Here is a 19,785-nt window from a genome sequence, read left to right as displayed (position 1 = left end):
CACAATACAAGTAGATCCCACAACTGTGATACACAAGCAGCATCAAAAATTCTAGACCCACTTCCATGCCTTACAAAACATACACCTTAAATGAGTGTTTGATATATTGGCAGGGGGGCCTGGGATAACATTTTTGTGGGTATAAAGTAAACTTTGATGTTGATATGAGGCTTTATAACAATATTTTTATTTTAAGTTTATGTTTAAAAAAATAAAAATTGCTCCTAAAATTTGATACAAAGTTACTTACTAAATAACCAGAATCATCGATCAAAGAATAATAGTTTGGATAAGAAAAAAAAAACGATCAATTTTGTGTAATAATTATTTTTCATTCAATAATAAAATCAACTAATTTGAGTCTCGTTAAAGCGACTCAGTTGGCAGCTATGTAGAGACATATGATTTCAGAAGTGCAAGTTCGAACATACGACATCCTATTTATTCACCATTAAGGGTCCGTTTGGTTTAACGAAAGGGATTTGACAGCTATGTAGAGACATATGATTTCAGAAGTGCAAGTTCGAACATACGACATCCTATTTATTCACCATTAAGGGTCCGTTTGGTTTAACGAAAGGGAGATGAGGGGAGAGATTTTAATAAAAGGAAGAGGAAGAGAGGGGAGGTGAGAGGATGTTTTTTAATTAAATCGATGTTTGGTTCAAATAAATTGTTGGATCCTTAAGGTATCTATGCAATATCAGTCTAGATATTTAGTGTTGGGTTGTTGAGTAGATTCATGAAGAAACCTCGAGAATGTTATCTGGCTACAGTCAAGAGAATATTGAGATGCATAAAAGATACCATCGATCATGGTGTGATGATACCAAGGTAGAAGAATACCAACACAAACGTAGAGGTACATGGCTACACTGATTTTGATTTGAGTGGAGATCAAGACAAGAAGAAGAGTACTATATGCTACATATTCATGATTGGAGGTGCTCCAATTTCTTGGAGCACAAAAAAGCAAAGTATTATGGCTTTTTCATCTTGTGAAGTTGAGTACATGGTTGCATCATATGCAGCGTGTCAAGTAGTATGAATAGAGATGCTTCTTGAAGAGCTCAAGATCATGGAATCTAAGAAAATGAAGTTGCTTGTTGATAACAAGTCAACTATTTGCTGGTGCATAAAGTTGAAGATGAAGATGGAAGAAGAGAGAGAAGAGAGAAAACGTAACAAACTCTCAATGGTGAAAATTCAATTATGATTTCACTATAGCAAACTTGTTTAAATACACAAAATCAAAATGCCACGTAAGCAAACAATGCCACGTAAGCAAAACTAACTATGCTAACAAAACTTAGAACAAGGTTCTGAACATGCAAATTTCTCAACTACGCTGAGAAAGATTCTAAAGCATGTAGCTTATGACTAAATAGTACCTTCTGAATAATGCAGAGTTTCTGACTAACAACCTCATAAGCTTCTACTTATGACTAACAACAACCTTTAAATATGAATGACTTCTAACAATATCGACCTGGAAAATCATCCCGTGTGTCATGGTCAAAATAAGCACATATAGAGGATATATCATTTTCTTAGGGATCAAATAAATAAAAGAAAACTTGAAGTTGAACATTGCAAGTCTGAATAACAACTAGGTGATATATTCATCAATCCCTCGACGAAGGTCAGGTTTGATGAGTTAAAGAGAAACATTGAAATAAGAAGCCTCCAAAATACTCCCTCTGTTTTTTATTATAAGTCATTTTAGACTTTTCACACAGTTTAAGAAAAATAATAATTGTTGTATGAAAATAAGAAATTATGAAGGTTTTTACAAAATTATCCTTCATTAATGACATATGGAAGATAAATTTATATAATTGAAAGGAGAGAGAATAATAAATATTTAAGTATATAATAGGAAAAATAGCATTAATTATTCATTGAAATTGTAAAGCGACTTATATTTAAATACAATTTTTTTTCCAAAACGACTTATAATAAAAAACGGAGGGAGTATGAATTAGGAGGTGTATTAAAAGATATACTTCATTAATTTAGTAGGAAAGTTGTATTCAACATACTCCAACTATATTCGACCTAATTGAAGTAGCTTTAGACAACATAGTCAAAGCAAACTAAGTATGAGTAAGTTGTAGAATCAAATATATCATGTAGTTGTCGAAAGCATGTACTCGACATAGTTGAATACCGCGATTTGTAAATCATATGTTACTTCTATATATAGGTAACCATGTAAATCAAAAGTGAAGATTCCATTTTAATAAAATTCTTTTTTTTCACAATATAACTTCCATCTTATTCTCTTTTTTTCTTATTCATTCTTCTTCTTAAAAATCTTAATTATTCAAAAAAAAATTATAAAATTATAGTAGATTATAAATTATAAATCAAAGAAGAGACCACAAATTGATGTTCCTTCTATTCTTGTGTTACATCTTAGTTTGAACCACTTTAATTTTAAATTATCTTAAACAGATTAAATTCAAGAATAAACATAAAGCACAAGAATATTCAATGAATGTCATAGTTCAATAAATTTCAAATTTAATTCATTTCTAGTTTGTGAATCTGATCTAATTTTCTTTTCACTTGTACACAATCAGGATTCAATAACCAAGGTTTAGATTAAAAAACTATTATAATATTTTCAAGCCATATTGGTTCAGTGTTGTAGTAATTATAATTAAAAATATATATATTTTAGCCATGATTTTATCGTAACTTAATTTTTGGAAATTTTTCTTCCAATATAATCAATATAATATTTTTCATATCTTTTTTCAACATTTTAAGATTTTTTTTTAATTAAAATTTCTATTTTAATATCTGTCGCAAAATAGGTTGTGACGTAACATTCGCTTTAGGTTAGACCGACCCAGAAAGATATATTAAATAAAAAGGTGAAATCCCAAAATCACCAGCGAATAATCATCTAAACGACGTCGTTTCTTCTGCAACACTTTCTCAGCTTCTCTCTCAGAATCGTCCATGGCGAACGAGAACGAACCCGCGAAACTCCTGTTACCGTACCTTCAACGCGCCGATGAATTGCAGAAACACGAACCTCTCGTCGCTTATTACTGTAAGATCATCAATTAATATTTATTTTAATTATACTTTCGTGTTTTCTCAAATCGAAAATTTCTAATAATTTTTATAATTCTCAATTTTATTTGGTGAATTTAGGTCGATTATATGCGATGGAGCGTGGATTGAAGATTCCGCAAAGTGATCGCACCAAAACCACTAATTCTCTTCTTGTTTCACTCATGAAACAGCTCGAAAAGGTTTTATACTTAATTAATCATAATTTATTTAATTATGTAAATTAATTTTAATTGATCATAATCATAATTATCTGTAGAAATTATAAGACCTTGGAAAAATTTATGTATGATATTTTAATTGATTGTTATGAATCTCAAGCTAGTTTTGTGATTGTGATTGGAAAGAAGAAGCAAGTTAGTAGTGAATTGAAATTGTTGAATGAAAATTGGATGAATTGCATTCGTTCTTTCCTTGTCTGATCTTCTGATTTATGATGGGAATTTCATGTAATTAGGGTTTAGGAATAGAGGCTCTGAGACTGAGACTATGCACTCAAAATTCGTATAGTAGGGTCTGTTTGGATTGACTTATTTGAGCTTATCTTATGCCATAAGTTTTGTGACTGTTTGGAAGAACTTATTAAAACAGCTTATGACATTATTCATAAACTGTTTTGAGCTTATTTTTGTAAGTTCTCAAAGATAACTTATTAAAACAATTTATAGAACATATAAAAATAATTTAAATTTATATTATCTTTTGTTAGAAAAGTAGCATATGCAAGCTTTTTCATAAATGCTTATTTTGATAAGCACTCGTGCTATAAGCTCCAAATAAGCTGTTTATCCAAACAGACCCTTAGTCTATCTAAGCTTCTAGATAGAGATCGAATGGCTCGCATTATGTATTGACAAATCAATAACTTGGAATCTCAATCTGATCTTGATCAACTGCTAGATTAATGTTCATAGGGTATAAACTATATTGATCGCTATTGGTGGCGTTTCCGAGGAAAATCATATATTCATGTTGTTACTAAATCAGAACTTTTGGAAGAAGATTGGACCACTCATTTTAAGCTAGGTTAATCTGATTAGAATAGTAAACTTGAAATATGAGTCATCTGATTTTCATCCAACAACTTGTCGTATTGACTGTGTGAATGCGTGACTTCTAGGAATTTGAATCCTACAATTTACAAACTGTAGTGACTGTGTCATTTTATCGCAGTAGTGATTTTGCCTCATGCTTGAATTTGGATGATAAAAATTGATATGTTTATAGGACTACCTGTTCTTTTCCTTATCTTTTTATTTTGTAGAATGTTTTATTTATTTATTTATCTGTTGAAAACAAATTTCAGTGGCTGATGTAATTTGATTGGTTATGTTTGTCACTTTTATATCAAACGGTATCTTCAATAAGCTAATACAATTATCTTTCTTTATAATATTGTATTATAGGATAAAAAGTCAATCCAGCTGGGGCCTGAAGATAATTTATATCTTGAGGGATTTGCTTTGAATGTGTTTGGAAAAGCAGATAAGCAAGATCGTGCTGGAAGAGCAGATATGTATGTTGAATAGTTTCTTTTTAAATGCCAATATGTTGCCTTTATATTCTTATAATGCCTATGTTCCTCTGTTATGTCTAATTGTCTATAACATCACTTTCTTGGATATTAATTATTCTTTTACCTGTGATAGTTGTTAACATATATTTCCCACCTTTTGCAGAAGCACGGCAAAAACATTTTACGCTGCTAGCATCTTTTTTGAGATTCTTAATCAATTTGGACCAGTTCAGCCCGATGTGTGTACTTCAATCCATTGAAACTTTATTTTTTAAGCATGTATCAATTGCATTTGCATGGTTCTTGCTAGGCTTTCTTACTTGGCAATATCTTGAGGCAATGATATACCTTAGTGTAATTGTATTTTTAATATTTCTTTGAGTTTGTATTGCAGCTGGAGCAGAAGCAGAAGTATGCAGCATGGAAAGCAGCTGATATAAGAAAGGCTTTGAAAGAAGGAAGGAAGCCCGTGGCTGGTCCACCTGCTGGCGACGAGGACCTGTCTGTTCCATCGAGTTCTCCTAGTATTAGATATGTATGATTCAAAACTCAACTCAGTTTGTTATGAATTTGATCAATGAATATCAATAGATTAATAAATATTTATAAACAAATAACTTTCAGTTGTTTTATTCCTGCAGGATCCTGGGGCTACCGAAACATCTGCTTTCAGTGCTGGATCAGAATCTGATTCAACACGTAGTTATCATAACTCGGGCAACTTCCAGAATATGCCGAGCCTTCATCCTGCACCTAAATTCAATAATACTGTTAATGATCAGAATTCTACAAACATTCCACCATCTTTGCAGTTTCATGATAGGGTAGATGATAATAAACATTCTTCAACTGTTTCTCCACCATCTCACTCTTATACACCTGGAGTTTATCCTTCTCAAGACTTCCATCCACCTCCATCTTCCCAGGATTATCATCATCCACCTCCATCTTCCCAAGATTATCATCATCCACCTCCATCCCAGGATTATCATCATCCACCTCCTTCCCAAGATTACCATCCTCCACCACCTTCCCAAGATTACCGTCCTCCTCCACCTTCTCAGGAGTACCATCCTCCTCCACCTTCCCAAGATTATCAACCTCCACCTTCCCAAGATTATCAACCTCCTCCACCTTCCCAAGATTACCATCATCCTCCACCTGCTAGATCTGACAGTTCTTATTCTGAGCCCTACAACCACCAGCAATACTCTCAAGATCAGTCGCAGAATTTAGGTCCTAATTACCCTTCTCATGAAACTCCCTCGGCATACACTCTTCCCCATTTTCAATCTTATCCAAGTTTTTCGGAAAGCACCCTACCATCGGTACCAGTAAACCAGACTTATTATCAAGGGCCTGATGCTTCATATTCTTCCCAGTCAGCTCCTCTAGCTACAAACCATTCATTAAATTCACAAAATAGTCTCGGCAGCAGAAATGGATCTGTCTTGGAGCCAAAGTCAACAACTCAGACATACCAGTATGACTGTAATTACCAGCCAGCACCTGAAAGAATAGCAGAGGCACACAAAGCTGCAAGATTTGCTGTTGGGGCACTGGCATTCGATGACGTCTCAATTGCAGTAGACTACTTGAAGAAATCACTTGAGTTGCTGACAAATCCATCAGTTGGCCAGAAAGATTTTAGTTAAAACTTGTAGTGTATACACGGTGACTTGTTTTGTAATATATTATATTCATCGTGCATTAAAGCGTGAAGAAATCAGTAAACATGGCTTGAATGAAAATCATAAAACCTTCCTGGAGTGTCTATTTATCATTAATATGAAGTTATTGACATCTGTTTCTTTGTCAATGGGGTTATGAGACATGAGATATCTTATTAATGAATTTCAGTTGTCTCGGGATCAAATTTTCGCGCATCTTTCCTCTAATCTCAATTTAAGTACTTTCATTCATCTATTGACACTTACAAAATCTGAATCTCAGCAGTAAAATTCCTTGGTACGACATGAAACTTATTGCTTAAGAAGTACCATTCATAGATTAGTTCAATTTGGTCTGTGGCGTAAACCAGACCAATTCCATTTCCGTTTATAACTACTGATGGTTATATTTTTCATAGCTTGATAGCGACTACACTTAAATTTTAATTTATTAAGTTTTAATTTATTTGTAAATTGTCGGGGTTCAAAACCGCTGCAAATTTGAAATATAATAGTTAAACAAAAGTTATGTATAAATATTATACCATCGCAATTTTATCTTAATACAAAGCTATTTATAATCACATACATTCAATCAAATAATATTATAATATCACTTTTTAAAATTAGTTTAAAAAATTTCTATTAAAACTAATCTCAATAATTAATAAAATATGTTAATGTAAAATGATTTTGTGTGTGTGGGCAAGTAGATTCATTATTGCTAGAATGATGGATTTTCTTAAATATTTATGAAACAAAAATCAAAACATAACGACATTGCCGTCTTAGATAATGTTGCTTTAGTTACACTATTAGTTGAGATATTTACAATGACATCAAATATGTAACATTCTCACTTCTTGGAAAATCCGTCTATAATGCATCCTATATAAAAATATAGTTGTAGTGTTATAACTTCATACCATAATTCTCACCCTTTCTTTCCTTTATCATATACTACTAAGTATAAACAAGAGAATGAGAATTAAATTTTCATTCTGTTATTGTGACACTCATGAAAAAGTTAGTTCAAAACCATGCATTGTCAAAGATATTAAACAAACTAGCTTACTAAGAAAGAACAAAAGCCATAACAAGAAAAGAGAGTTCAAATTAATCACATTAGAGGAGTGGCTTCTTAACTCACCAATTATGCAAAAGGATAGTAACTTCAATGCTCAAAATTTGGTTAGAAAAAATGGTTATTTTTCTGATTCTGGATTATATAGTTTATCTTTGGAGCAACTCTTGGTTTTGGATGGTGTTGATGATGACTTTACAATTTTGTCCTCGGAGTATCAATGTTTCTCTTCAAAGAAACTTTTGGAAAGTGAAAAGATTGAAGTAGAAGAAATGAGGTTATTAAAGTCATTGAGAAGAAGACAAGGTGAAGAAGAGTGTTAGCTTTAGATTGCCAGAAGTTTCTGATGTTATCATTTTGTATCCACCATAGGTGAGTTTTGGTACATTAATTTTGCATTAGTGTTTGATTTAGGATATTAATAAAGTTTTAAGAGAATTATTGAGTTATTTTCAATTATAAGTTTTTTTTTTTTTTGTTGATAAGAAAATTGTGCACAAATATTTGGTTTTTGTGCCCGAGAGATATAACCAAAAATTTCTTCATTGGAAGAAACCAAGGATTTGTTGAACATTTCCTTGAGAGAATGTGTGAATGCATTGTAGAACAAACTATCCTTATAGAAGATAATGGTGGAGGCCTAATGTTAAGTATAGAAAATGTGGATTCAGCTGACATGAAGAGAAAATCTGCAAGTTAAAATTAGAAGAGGTAAAGAGGTTCATATTAGACCTCTGTTTCACTAAGTCACTAAACTCGTCACCTCGTTATCCGATTCTTAAAGAAAAAGATTTTATCACCACTTAAAATTCGGACACTTGCAAAATTGATGTCATGACGGATGTCCTAACACACACCACACAATGTGAAGATAGATATTATAACGTTTGTTGACTGACAACACAAATATCAAAACTGAAATAAACGGCAAAATAATAAATAACACATTAAATTGTTAATCTAGTTCAATGCAACAACACTTAATCTGGGGACTAACAAGGCAGAAAGAAAATCCCCAATTAGCAGTATTAGTTCAAAGGCTAAACAATCCCAGTTTACAATTTTTCTCTTAATCACTACCCCGTGCAATTTCTACCTAATTCCAATATCACAGTGATAAAAACAGTCTCAAACCTTGTGACCAGAAGAATTAAAATAGAAAGATTACACTTTCAAATAAACAATAATTGATCTTACTTAAAAGTTTCAATCAAGAACAATACTAAACTCTCTTGCTTAAAAGCTTCAAGAGTGAGAACACACAGAACACCTCAATGTATCAAAAGATACATGAGTGACACAAAAAACAAGAACACATGAATGACTTGAACTCCCCTCAAAACCTAAACCCTTATAGCTCCAAAGATTTCCCTTTTGTGAATGCTTGCTATGCTAGGTTTAGCAAGTCCTTATTTATAGACTCTTGCAGTATGGGCTTTGACTTCTGATTTAAAATTCAATCTTCTCCTTTTTCAATCAGCTGCAAGATCTTCAAAAAAAAGAAGAATAAATCAAATCTTAATTTTCTAAAAAAAGTCTCAATGATCCTTTTTCTGAAACTAAATCAAATCTGCATTTGTTCTAAAAAATCCTTGATTGGCTCTACCTGTATACGTGTCTGAATCTTCCAGAATCTCATATTTTTAATCAAATATTTAAGAATTAAATCCAGTCAGAACTATCAGGATGTTCTTGTATAACATGTCACAACATTTTTTAGAACATCTGCCAAAACTCATGACAGAACCTGTCATGACAGTTGATCAAGATGTTCCAATATCTTGCTCAACATCAGTTAAGAAACATATTTTAACAAAATTATGTCAATCACAAAATCATGGAACTAACACTACTCAAGAGGAACATTGACATGTTCTCTTGGACGCCCTTGGATATGTATGGCATAGATACCAGAGTGGTAAGTCATCGCCTTGCCATAGACCCCCTGTCAAGCCTGTATCTCAAAGGAAACGCAAGGTTGGCGAGGGGAATTCTATAAAATTGAAAAATATATATTAAAAAACAAATAATATCACAAAAGTTTTTTAATTCAGCCGTTGTTAAAAATAGAGTGCTATCCAGAATAATGAAATCTAAGAATGACGTTGCTGGGATTCAAACCCAGGTCCTATAAATTATTTTACAACGATTGTTTTCTTCACTCATAGTTATAAGTAGTGTGCTACCTAACTTATAACAACAGTCACACGTCCGTCGTGGAAACCAGCATAATAAAATCCAAGAATGACGTTGTTGGGATTCAAACAAATAATATCACAACAGTTTTTTAATTCAGCCGTTGTTATAAATAGAGCGCTATCCAGAATAATAAAATCCAAGAATGACGTTGCTGGGATTCAAACCCAGGTCCTACAAATTATTTCACAGCGATTGTTTTCTTTACTCGTAGTTATAAGTAGTGCGCTGCCTAACTTATAACAACGATCACACATCTGTTGTGGAAACCATCATAATAAAATCCAAGAATGACGTTGCTGGGATTCAAACAAATAATATCACAAAACAGTTTTTTAATTCAGCCGTTATTATAAATAGTGCGCAATCCAGAATAATAAAATCCAAGAATAACGTTGTTGGGATTCAAGCCCAAGTCCTATAAATTATTTCACAACGATTGTTTTCTTCACTCGTAGTTATAAGTAGTGTGCTACCTAACTTATAACAACGGCCACACGTCCGTTGTGGAAACCTGCATACAACAATCACATGCTACGTATCAACGTAACCGTTGTTATATGTATTTCACAACAGTCATTATATTTGTTTTCTATAGTAGTGTAAAGAAGAGACTTATGTGAAGTACTCCGAAGGTTTTAAAGTGAAAGTACAAGAGAAATATATGTACTTTTTGAAGAAAACATAGTAATTGATGAAAATCTTCAATAACATGGATTTGTTAAAATTCAAGGGAAGCTACATTATATGGCAAAGAAAGGGAGGGTAATTTACTTGTTGTTTCTAAGAGAAAACTAATTATGGAATTAGGTATACATGTTATCAAAAGTTTAAACTTATTGATCTTGTTTTCAACTAGGCATGGCAACGGGGCGGGTCGGGGACGGTTTTTACCTCCCCTAAACCCAAACCCGAATTCTCAATCAATCCCCATTACCCGCCCCAAACCCAAACGGGGATGGGGAATTAAAACTCAAACCCGTCCTAAACGGGTTCGGGTTGGGTTCGGGTATCCCCGCCCCGCCACCATGTATTTCGTAAAATCAACTTTTTTAATAAAAATATTTACTTTTTCAAAAATCAAATTACATTATAAATAACAAAATAAAATAATCTCAAAAAATTTCATACATATATTTCAAATATTTAAAATAATAAATACAAATCAAATTATTAAAATATTAGCCAAATATTTAATAATATAAATTATGAAATATAAATAATAATGTACATATTGAAATAAACGGGGCGGGTTTGGGGACGGGTTCGGGGTGGGTACTAGTGTCCCCATTACCCGACCCATCCCCATGTTTTCTAATCGGGGAAAACCCAAACCCGAACCCAAACCCAGTCAAAGCGGGTTTTCCCCGTCAACTTCGAGGCGGGTTCGGGTGGGTACCCGTGGGTCTGGGTTTTATTGCCATGTCTATTTTCAACCAATGGTGTTTTAAGAATCAAGAAATTATAGCTTAATGAAATACTTATTGATTTGTATATAAAGCAAAAGGAACCATGCCGCAATTACTATTTCAAGGGATCCTGTTTTCCATGACAAAACTAAACACATCATGATTAAATTATATCACTTGCAAGAAAATCAAAAGTTTGGCAAGATCAAATTGGTTTAGTCGATGATCAAATATTGTTTTCTTATTAGGTACGAAGGTTTTAACAAATAAGTTTCAAATTTCATACCTCTTTCACAATATATAAGCATTTCGCTATTCTCTATGTTGAATGGTTTTTCCGAATTCTTAATCTATCATTATTTAATTTCTAAAATTCTAATACTCTTTAATATATTATAAAATAAACAATTAGTATTAGAAATCAATATAAGATGAACCAGAACTCCGATAAACCATAATATACTTTTCTTTCTCATTCAATAAGAGAAAGCGACGCAACAACATGAAAGAATTGAAGTTCACTTAGAAGCTCCTCGGCGTGAAATGCACCCCGACGCTCAACTCTAAGGAAGAGCTCCTCGCCTAAGTTGTCGCCAATGTGAGCATCAACAAGGACTCCACACACAGTCCTACAGCTGTTGGCTAGAGCCCTGCCTACTTCATTAGCATCATCTGGATTGTCCAAAACAAGGGGACTTCCACCTTTGAATACCTCAAGCTTGTTTATCACAAATGAACCATTTTCTTCAACCACTTCCTTGAAGTCTTCCAAACTTGGTGCATAAAGTGGAATGTTAAAATTGTCTCTTTTTTCAGAGCTAATTAACCCCTGCCATCATCCATAATATGAATCAATTAGCATTAATTCTGGTAGGTATATTTCAAGTTTAAAATGAACTCGCGTTTCTGCATCTGATCTGATGTCCTTGTACAACTATCAACAGAAACTGACTTAACAAGACTATTTCAAGTTTAAATTTCAATACATGAAAATGATATTATATGCTTTAATAGTTGGAAGAGCATAAAAGAAGCAATTGATAATCATTGTAAAGTGTTCACAAAACACAAAGCATGCATAAAAATGTTTGTAATTATTATGTATATACCTCTTGGACAAGATCATCCCAAGCATCCTGAAAATGTGTCCCAAAAAGAACACCAGCCCCACCTTGTTCTGTAGGGTCCTCTGAAGTTCTTCCTAAGCAAACCAAAAACATGGACCCCTCTTTCTTCATTTCCACTGACCTTGCACTCAAGAAATTTGCCAAATCTGCTTTGAATTGTTCCTTGTAGGCATTGGCTGTGGCCTCATTAGCTCCATGGATAAACACCTTCCCTTTGTTGTATTCAATGGAACTCTCATCCACTACACAATCTGGTATCTGCAAGGTTCTAAAATTATCAATAACGGTGACAGTAATGATAAATTTGAAAATTTTATCTGTTAACGTCTTTGCACAACTGTCAACTGAGTTGATTTAAATGATGATCCAATAATTTGATTTAACGTAAATGGGAAGCAAATATGACTTGTTAAAGAAAGTTAGTAGAATTTTAATAATTGTTGACATCATGTATGAAAACACTTTTGGACCATAGTAAATGCACTCCCAAAAAAGTTAGTGAAATTTCTACCTATAAATGTTTTTCATAATAAAAAAATGTTATAAAGTCCAAGGTGCTTACGATGCATGCATTGAAAACTATACTGTTCAAACACGTTCTTGTTTCCATGAAACAAGCTCCTTTTTTCAATTGATCATGAATTTGTTGCATTCACTTTTTGACCACATATACATAAATTTGGACTTAAATAGCATTCAAAGACATTTTTATTTTATTTTTTTGTCTAGAATAAATTTGTTGTTTTACTACTTAAGAAAAAGAAAATAATAATAATAATAAAAGTAAAAAATAATAATAATAATAGTAATAAAATAAAATGATAATAATAAATTAATTTATTAGGATTCAAATTCTAATGGTGATCTTGATTTTTGTTCGTTGAACTGGAATTTACGGACAAAATATATATATTTTTTAATATTATAACTATGGCATATTATCAAAAAATTTAGATGAAAAGTTCAATGATTAATTAAAAATAAAATAATAATATAAAAAAATTATAAATTAATTTACCTTGGATAACCAATGCAAAGAGAAGGCAGAGTGAAAAACATCAACTGTCCTTGCCGGAAAAAGCCTCCGGTAAAACGAACCGGGAACACCGGCGACAAAGTAAGACCTTTCCTTCTCGGTGGCCAAACATTCTTCCATGCTAACACCCTCTGCAATTGGAGGAAGAAGCTGAAAGAGACTGTTGAAGTCATTGCTTGGTAGATCAGAGAAAAAGGCAGAGAATTCAGGTGGATTGCAACCTATAGCCTCATAACGCTGAATGATGTGATTTATGATCACATTCATCATATTAATGGTGTTGCTTCCGGATGAACACCCCAAATCAGCTACCACAAAAGCCTTGTCTTCACCATTACCAAGCTTCACTTGATCTAGGGTTTCTCTCAAAAAGTGAATCATGGATTTGGCATGTATGGCCTGCATGTATCTATGTTAGCTTGAATTTCAAGTAACATTTTATGTTATATATCTACATTTACTTGTATAGAAAACCTCTATAAAGCACAGACACCGACACCAACACATAATATTTTAGTTAATTAATTAATTAAACATAATGAAAGTGTCTGTGTCGATTTTAAATATGGACAATAAACAGTCACATTATTTTTCAGAGGTGTCGGTGCTATATGTGAATGAATATGAACGATTACCTGTGCTTGAGAATTGTTAGCATAGCTGGCCTCTCCTTTGCCACTTTTCATGCTAAACAACTTCTCCAAGTTGGACTCAACAGTATTTTTTTCCACAGAAGCCATAGCCATTGTGAGATTAATGAATGGAAGGATATATGTATGAGTAAGATAGGAAAACTAAAGAGAGAAAAGGTGATATATATAGTAGTGGAGGAGAAGGCTATTTTTGTCTCTTTTTCTTTTTGCTTCGGTCTGTTTTGTTTCTTCTTGCTGACTTATTGGCTTGGAACTTATTGTGTAAGTTATATTCTTGTATTTTTCTGATTTTAAGCTACTTTTTTTATAAGAAAAATTATTTCATGGCTTTTGTTTAATTATTTTTTATTTATTTTTTGGATTATGTACTTTATTTTAGTTTGGGACTTCCCTATCATCTCTTCTTTATCTCTATATTAAATATATATTGATCATTTTTCTGGTTTTTTATTTTATTTTAAAATTAGGTTGGATTGAAAAGCCGCATCCACAAAATGAAGAAATTGTTTTTTTGTATTATGGGAAAATCAAAAAATTGTTGTGTAAGTTTGAAAACATATAAGAATGTTTGGATTGCCCATTCATTTTTTTAAACTTATAGTACAAATGTTTATTTAAATAAAGTCTATAAATATATTTATATAAATTATTTTCATAATAAAAATAAAATAAATTTAAAATTTTTATTATATTTTTTGAAAAATTATTAAAATAGATTTCAAAAAAATTTATAAATTATTTAAGTAAAGTCTTTCAAACATTACAACAAAACTTAAAATTTATATTTATGTGAATAGATAAACTCAAATAAATTTATTAAAACAAATCCTTTGTATAGTTATTCGTGATGTTATCCAATCAAAATTCATAATGTATTGCATTATGTAAGAATGCAACTCTTCTGTTACATATAACTTCTAGTTATTTGAGTAAAAAAAAAAAAACCTTTTATTTAGGGATGGTAAAACGGGTCAAGCTTGTCGAGTTGGATCGTTTGACCCGTCATTTGTGTGGGCTGTGCTGAGGTTTTCAGTTCGGTACTTTAAGTTGGTTCGTCCCGTCTAACTCGCTTAAAAAAATAAGCTGAGCAGATCGGTTTTTGTTCTCGGGCTTTTTGTTGAATTTTTTTATATTTTACTTAAAATTAAAACAACTTTAACTATAAAAACAACACCCTTGTTTTAAGATTATGTTGATGAATTGTATTTCTAAATTATTATACATGTGTTGATTACAAATGTTTGAAATAAAATAACAATGGTATGACATGCATAATTATTAAGTTCTCAATACATTAACTCACATGTTTTCTTTAGAAATAGAGGTTAATTTTAAGAAAAGGAAGAATTTGATTAGTGTAAATGTATGACAAATTTAGGATTTAACTATTAAGGAATCGGTCAATATAAGAGTCTATATGATGTAAAGAGAAAGTCAGGTATTGGTATTTTATGCACTACTATTTTATTCATTGTGATGTATTATGCAATGTAATTGTTATTACTGTTTGTCTTGTTTAAATTCTTAATTGAGTACTTTTAGTAGTTAATTTTTAAATAGGATTAGGATGATATATATTGTTTATTTATTTTGATAATTTTTTTTTATTGTGCTTGAGTTTATTTCATTTTTATTGTTGTTGTAATTGATCTTTAAGATATGTTGAAATTATATTATGTGTTATTAAAAAAAATATTTTATCTACCTCCTTGCTAATAATTAAAAAATTTGTAAATTATATAATAAATTAAATTGTAAAATAAAAATTTGCAGGTCAGCACCAACTCGTAAGTAAACGGGATGAATTTTACTTTTGAGTTTAGACATCTAACTTGGTCCGTCCCACTCCACTTTTAGATGGGCCTAAACAGGACGGGCGGTCCACTTTGTTACCCTTAATTTTACTTAATTGAGTTAGGGGACGTTTTTTATTGATTAAATAAGTGAGCAATGTATCTACGATATAATTAACGTATAAGTTATTATGTTAAAGTTAAAGAGATTTAGATTAATGTTTCGAAAATTATTGAATAATGATACGTATTATTAGGGATAATTGGTGTAAAACAAAGAAGGTGACATACTGTGTTTTAAGGCTAAGTAACTTTCACATTTTTTAAATCGTATTATTGTTAGAAGATTAATTACTTCTGTCGGCTATTTTGAGGCTTTATTGTAAATTAATAAGAGAGTCAAAGTAACCCATTAAAAGCCAAATGATGATTAATTAATTCATGGTTAGTTAAGTCATCATTCCAGAAATTAAGGTTAATCAGTTTGTTCGGTTAGTTAAAAAAACCACTTTGTCGGTACTTCAATAATAAATTAATCCTTCTTTTGAAAATGATAGTACTACATAGCAAGAGGAAGGGATCTATGTTGGAATTATGAGTGAGGTGTTAAATGTATTTGAACCTATTACTAAAACTAAACTCATGGGAAAAAAAAAAGAAGTAAATAGAAATACGTTCAAATAATTAATTAAATTTATATCAATATAGATTTATGAAAATTAGAACGATAGAATAATTAGTAATCATATTTTGATAATATTTGAGGAATTTGTCTGAAAATTTATTTAATTTATAAATAACTAAAATAAGTTGATTGAATTAACTATGACGAAAGTGATTAGAGAATGAATCTCTCTTTTTTATTATTTACTAACAAAGGTCATATATATCACAAGAGAGATTATCACAATAAATTAACCATGCAGACTAAGATCAAATTTTTAGTGAAAAATCTCGTTTATCTAACAATGAAATCTAATTTCGTATGCGTATTATTATTATATAAAGCATGAAGGAACACTCATTTTTATATCAAAAGAGGACGATTTAGTATTTCTAAGTGATCATCTAATATTACTGTGAAACTATGTGCTTGTAGATTTAATTTAGAAGTCATCAAAGCTAAGTAAGACATGTTTAGATCTGTCAACATCAAGGTTTGGATGATGGAAACTTGTGAAGATGTAACAAGAATTTGATGAAAACAACGTATAAAGACAATCAAGTGTTAAAATTATTTCAAGCGGTCAAAGATGCACAAAATGGTTGATCAAATGGTTCCTCCAATAAAGTTGGGGAGTTAGGATTTATGACCATCAGATAATGGCGTTCGACTTAAAGATATCTCAAGTCTCATCTCAAAGAAGAATCAAGTAAAGTGATTATGTGATTGGTGTATCCGGCAAAAGACTTGAAACTTAAGAGTGTGAAAGTTCATCTAATCGTGTTTGAGTGATAAGTGTTTTGTAAAAACACATGACCATTTTCTTAAATTTTTAGGTAAATCACACACTCACTAAAACTCCTTTTAAAGTCTCTATTATTCAAAGAAAATCACCTAAAATTATTTTTGAGTCTTGTCAAATAATTTAGGAGCTGGCAAATGATTAGGGCAAGTTTTATAATTGTCTAATCGATCGACCATATACTTAATCAATTAGATAAGGGAAAAAGGTTATAATCGATTGTAATAGTGCCTTAATGAAGGATAACGACTCTCTATCCAAAATATTCAAAATTGACTCAAACAATCGATTATTTGGGTCATCTAATAGATTAGAATAAAGACCTAATAGAATGGGTAATTAATTTTGCCCATGGATCATTTCATTTTTTTAACCATTCTTTGCCTTATAAATAAAGGTCTTCCCTTTTATTTTTTCACATCCAAAAAATGTGAGATATCTCACCTCTCTCTCTCTCTCTCTCTCTCTCTCTCTCTCTCTCTCTCTCTCTCTCTCTCTCTCTCTCTCTCTCTCTCTCTCTCTCTCTCTCTCTCTCTCTCTCTCTCTCTCTCTCTCTCTCTCTCTCTCTCTCTCTCTCTCCTCTCTCTCTCTCTCTCTCTCTCTCTCTCTCTCTCTCTCTCTCTCTCTCTCTCTCTCTCTCTCCTCTCTCTCTCTCTCTCTCTCTCTCTCTCTCTCTCTCTCAAATATTTTCAAATTCTATCACATAATTTTAGCCATAACGTTTTGAGAAAAGATCTTATGTTTAAGGGTAATATTGTAAATTCACCAAGATTTTTTTTCCTCTTGAGTAAATCTAGGGGTGGAAAACGGATACGGTCCGTTGGACATTGCCCGTTTTTCTTGCACTTTAGTGTGGGCAGCCTAAGCGTTTAGGCCCTAACATTTTAATGTGTTCGCCCCACTTGTTATGTTTTTTTTTCAGGTTTTTGCGGACACGAGTATTAACATGATTTGTTTTTAGGCTTAAAAGATGCAATGTCTGCGGGACCGTCCCGCTCCACCCGCACTTTAGTGCGGGCGGACCTATGTTTTAAGCTTGCATCTTATATTATGTCTGCCCCACTCCATTTCATTTTTTTGCAGATTATTGTTAGACGGACTTAAATAGAACAGGCTTGCCCATTTTGCCATCCCTAAATAAATTTATTCTTCTTTAAAAGCAGTTTGTTTAAATTCAAAACTAAATCCGTTAAAAAAATTAGTGTTAAGTCTGTTTTGATTAGTGAGTTCAACCCCCTTACAAAAAAATTTGTAAAATATTTATGCAAACTATACCAACTTAAAGGTTTGAATTTGACGATGAAAGAAGTGGTCCTTTTTTATATTAATGTTTTTTTTTTCTTCTAAGATCAATCGAATAAGAGTAAATACTTAATTTAATCGATGAGATTGTAATGCCTAGTATCCTATATAATGCCTATTATTCAACATGCTTTTATACAATAAGTTGAGCCATTATCATATATGATCCCTGGCATTGATTGGGGGAACAATTCAACTTGTTTTCTGCAAATACTTATCTGGAAACAGTTTAGCTTTAGAGTCTGTTTGGTAAGACAAAAAAAAGAGCTTTTAGCTTTTAGCTTTTCAGCTCGTATTAATAAAAAAGTTCTGTTTGGTAACTCTATTTTAGCTTTTAGTTTGTAGCTTTTTTACTAGCTTTTAGCTTTTTTTTCAAAAGCTATTTGAAGTAGCTTTTGAGCTTGTAGCTTTTAGCTTGTGAGTTTTTCTTCCATTAATACCCTTATTATTTTAACTAAAATATATTATTACCCTCATTAATTAAAATGCCATTAATGACATTTTGTATCTATCAGCTAATGAAACAGCTAATTTACCAAACACTCACATTAGCTTATCAACTATCAGCTACCAGCTATCAACTATCAGCTAAAAACTACCAGCTATCAGCTAAAAGCTACCAGCTATCAGCTATCAGCTATCAGCTAGTTTTACCAAACATAGCCTTAAAACTATGACACAAAATCATAGTCAAAATACGAACGACAAAAGTAAGTAAATGATGTGATTTTGACTCTACCATTCATAGTCTTACACAAGGGTGTGAAAAAAGAATCAATTCCTAATGCCTTTCCAAAAAAAAAAAAAGTAGAGAATAAATTCCTAATAATTAACATTGTAATTTGTACTAACCATAGTCCAAAAATCACCGTGATAGTCGCCGGTTCACGTGAAACTAGACCAGAACATTTTTCTTCTTACCATTTATTTATCACCAAAACTATCTTTTATATATATATATATATATATATATATATATATATATATATATATATATATATATATATATATATATATATATATATATACACCAATTTAATTGCTTTGTTTTATGATGTTTTATTCTAAAATTTATGTGAGTATCAATTAACATTTGATAATTAGTGGGTTTGTGATAACATAATTTATTTTATATATTTTAAAATATAATTTTTTTTTATAAAATTTTTCATCAGTTTTTGAATATTTTTGGAGGGTGAAAAATTCTCAAATGTTAAGATGGGTGTGGACTACTAAGTGTTACTAAATATGGTCATTCAACCAAAGAGAATAATAGACTTTTTTTTAGCAATTAAAAGATAGTTGAAGTATATGGTGGCATGGTCAAAATATGTTAATTTTCTTTTCTTTCACTTTTTTTTCTTGTGTGGCCCTGCTGGTTTATATTTGGAATTTGGAGACATGTGAGGCCCCTCATACTTTTTAACAAAAGTTTGAAATATGAAT

At 31.5% G+C, this 19,785-nt stretch overlaps 2 protein-coding genes across 2 annotated transcripts; one reads left to right on the top strand and one right to left on the bottom strand.

Moving 5' to 3' along the window:
- The first annotated feature begins 2,872 nt into the window (after positions 1 to 2,872).
- Positions 2,873 to 6,435, top strand: LOC131615772 (protein HOMOLOG OF MAMMALIAN LYST-INTERACTING PROTEIN 5). Its single transcript, XM_058886928.1, has 6 exons — positions 2,873 to 3,064; positions 3,169 to 3,269; positions 4,494 to 4,603; positions 4,767 to 4,842; positions 4,998 to 5,138; positions 5,245 to 6,435. Exons 1-6 carry the CDS (start codon positions 2,971 to 2,973, stop codon positions 6,256 to 6,258), a joined length of 1,536 nt encoding a protein of 511 aa, XP_058742911.1. The 5' UTR covers positions 2,873 to 2,970; the 3' UTR covers positions 6,259 to 6,435.
- A 4,851-nt stretch (positions 6,436 to 11,286) lies between these two features.
- LOC131617806 (indole-3-acetate O-methyltransferase 1-like) lies at positions 11,287 to 13,925 on the bottom strand. Its single transcript, XM_058889060.1, has 4 exons — positions 13,761 to 13,925; positions 13,108 to 13,524; positions 12,072 to 12,347; positions 11,287 to 11,791 (listed from the first exon to the last, which is right to left on the bottom strand). The coding sequence occupies exons 1-4, from the start codon at positions 13,869 to 13,871 to the stop codon at positions 11,435 to 11,437; spliced, it is 1,161 nt and encodes a 386-aa protein (XP_058745043.1). The 5' UTR covers positions 13,872 to 13,925; the 3' UTR covers positions 11,287 to 11,434.
- Between the last annotated feature and the right edge of the window lie 5,860 nt (positions 13,926 to 19,785).

Source organism: Vicia villosa, linkage group LG7 (genome assembly GCF_029867415.1).
Source record: "Vicia villosa cultivar HV-30 ecotype Madison, WI linkage group LG7, Vvil1.0, whole genome shotgun sequence".
Taxonomy (NCBI): Eukaryota; Viridiplantae; Streptophyta; class Magnoliopsida; order Fabales; family Fabaceae; genus Vicia; species Vicia villosa.
This window is presented reverse-complemented; position numbering and strand designations above follow the sequence as displayed.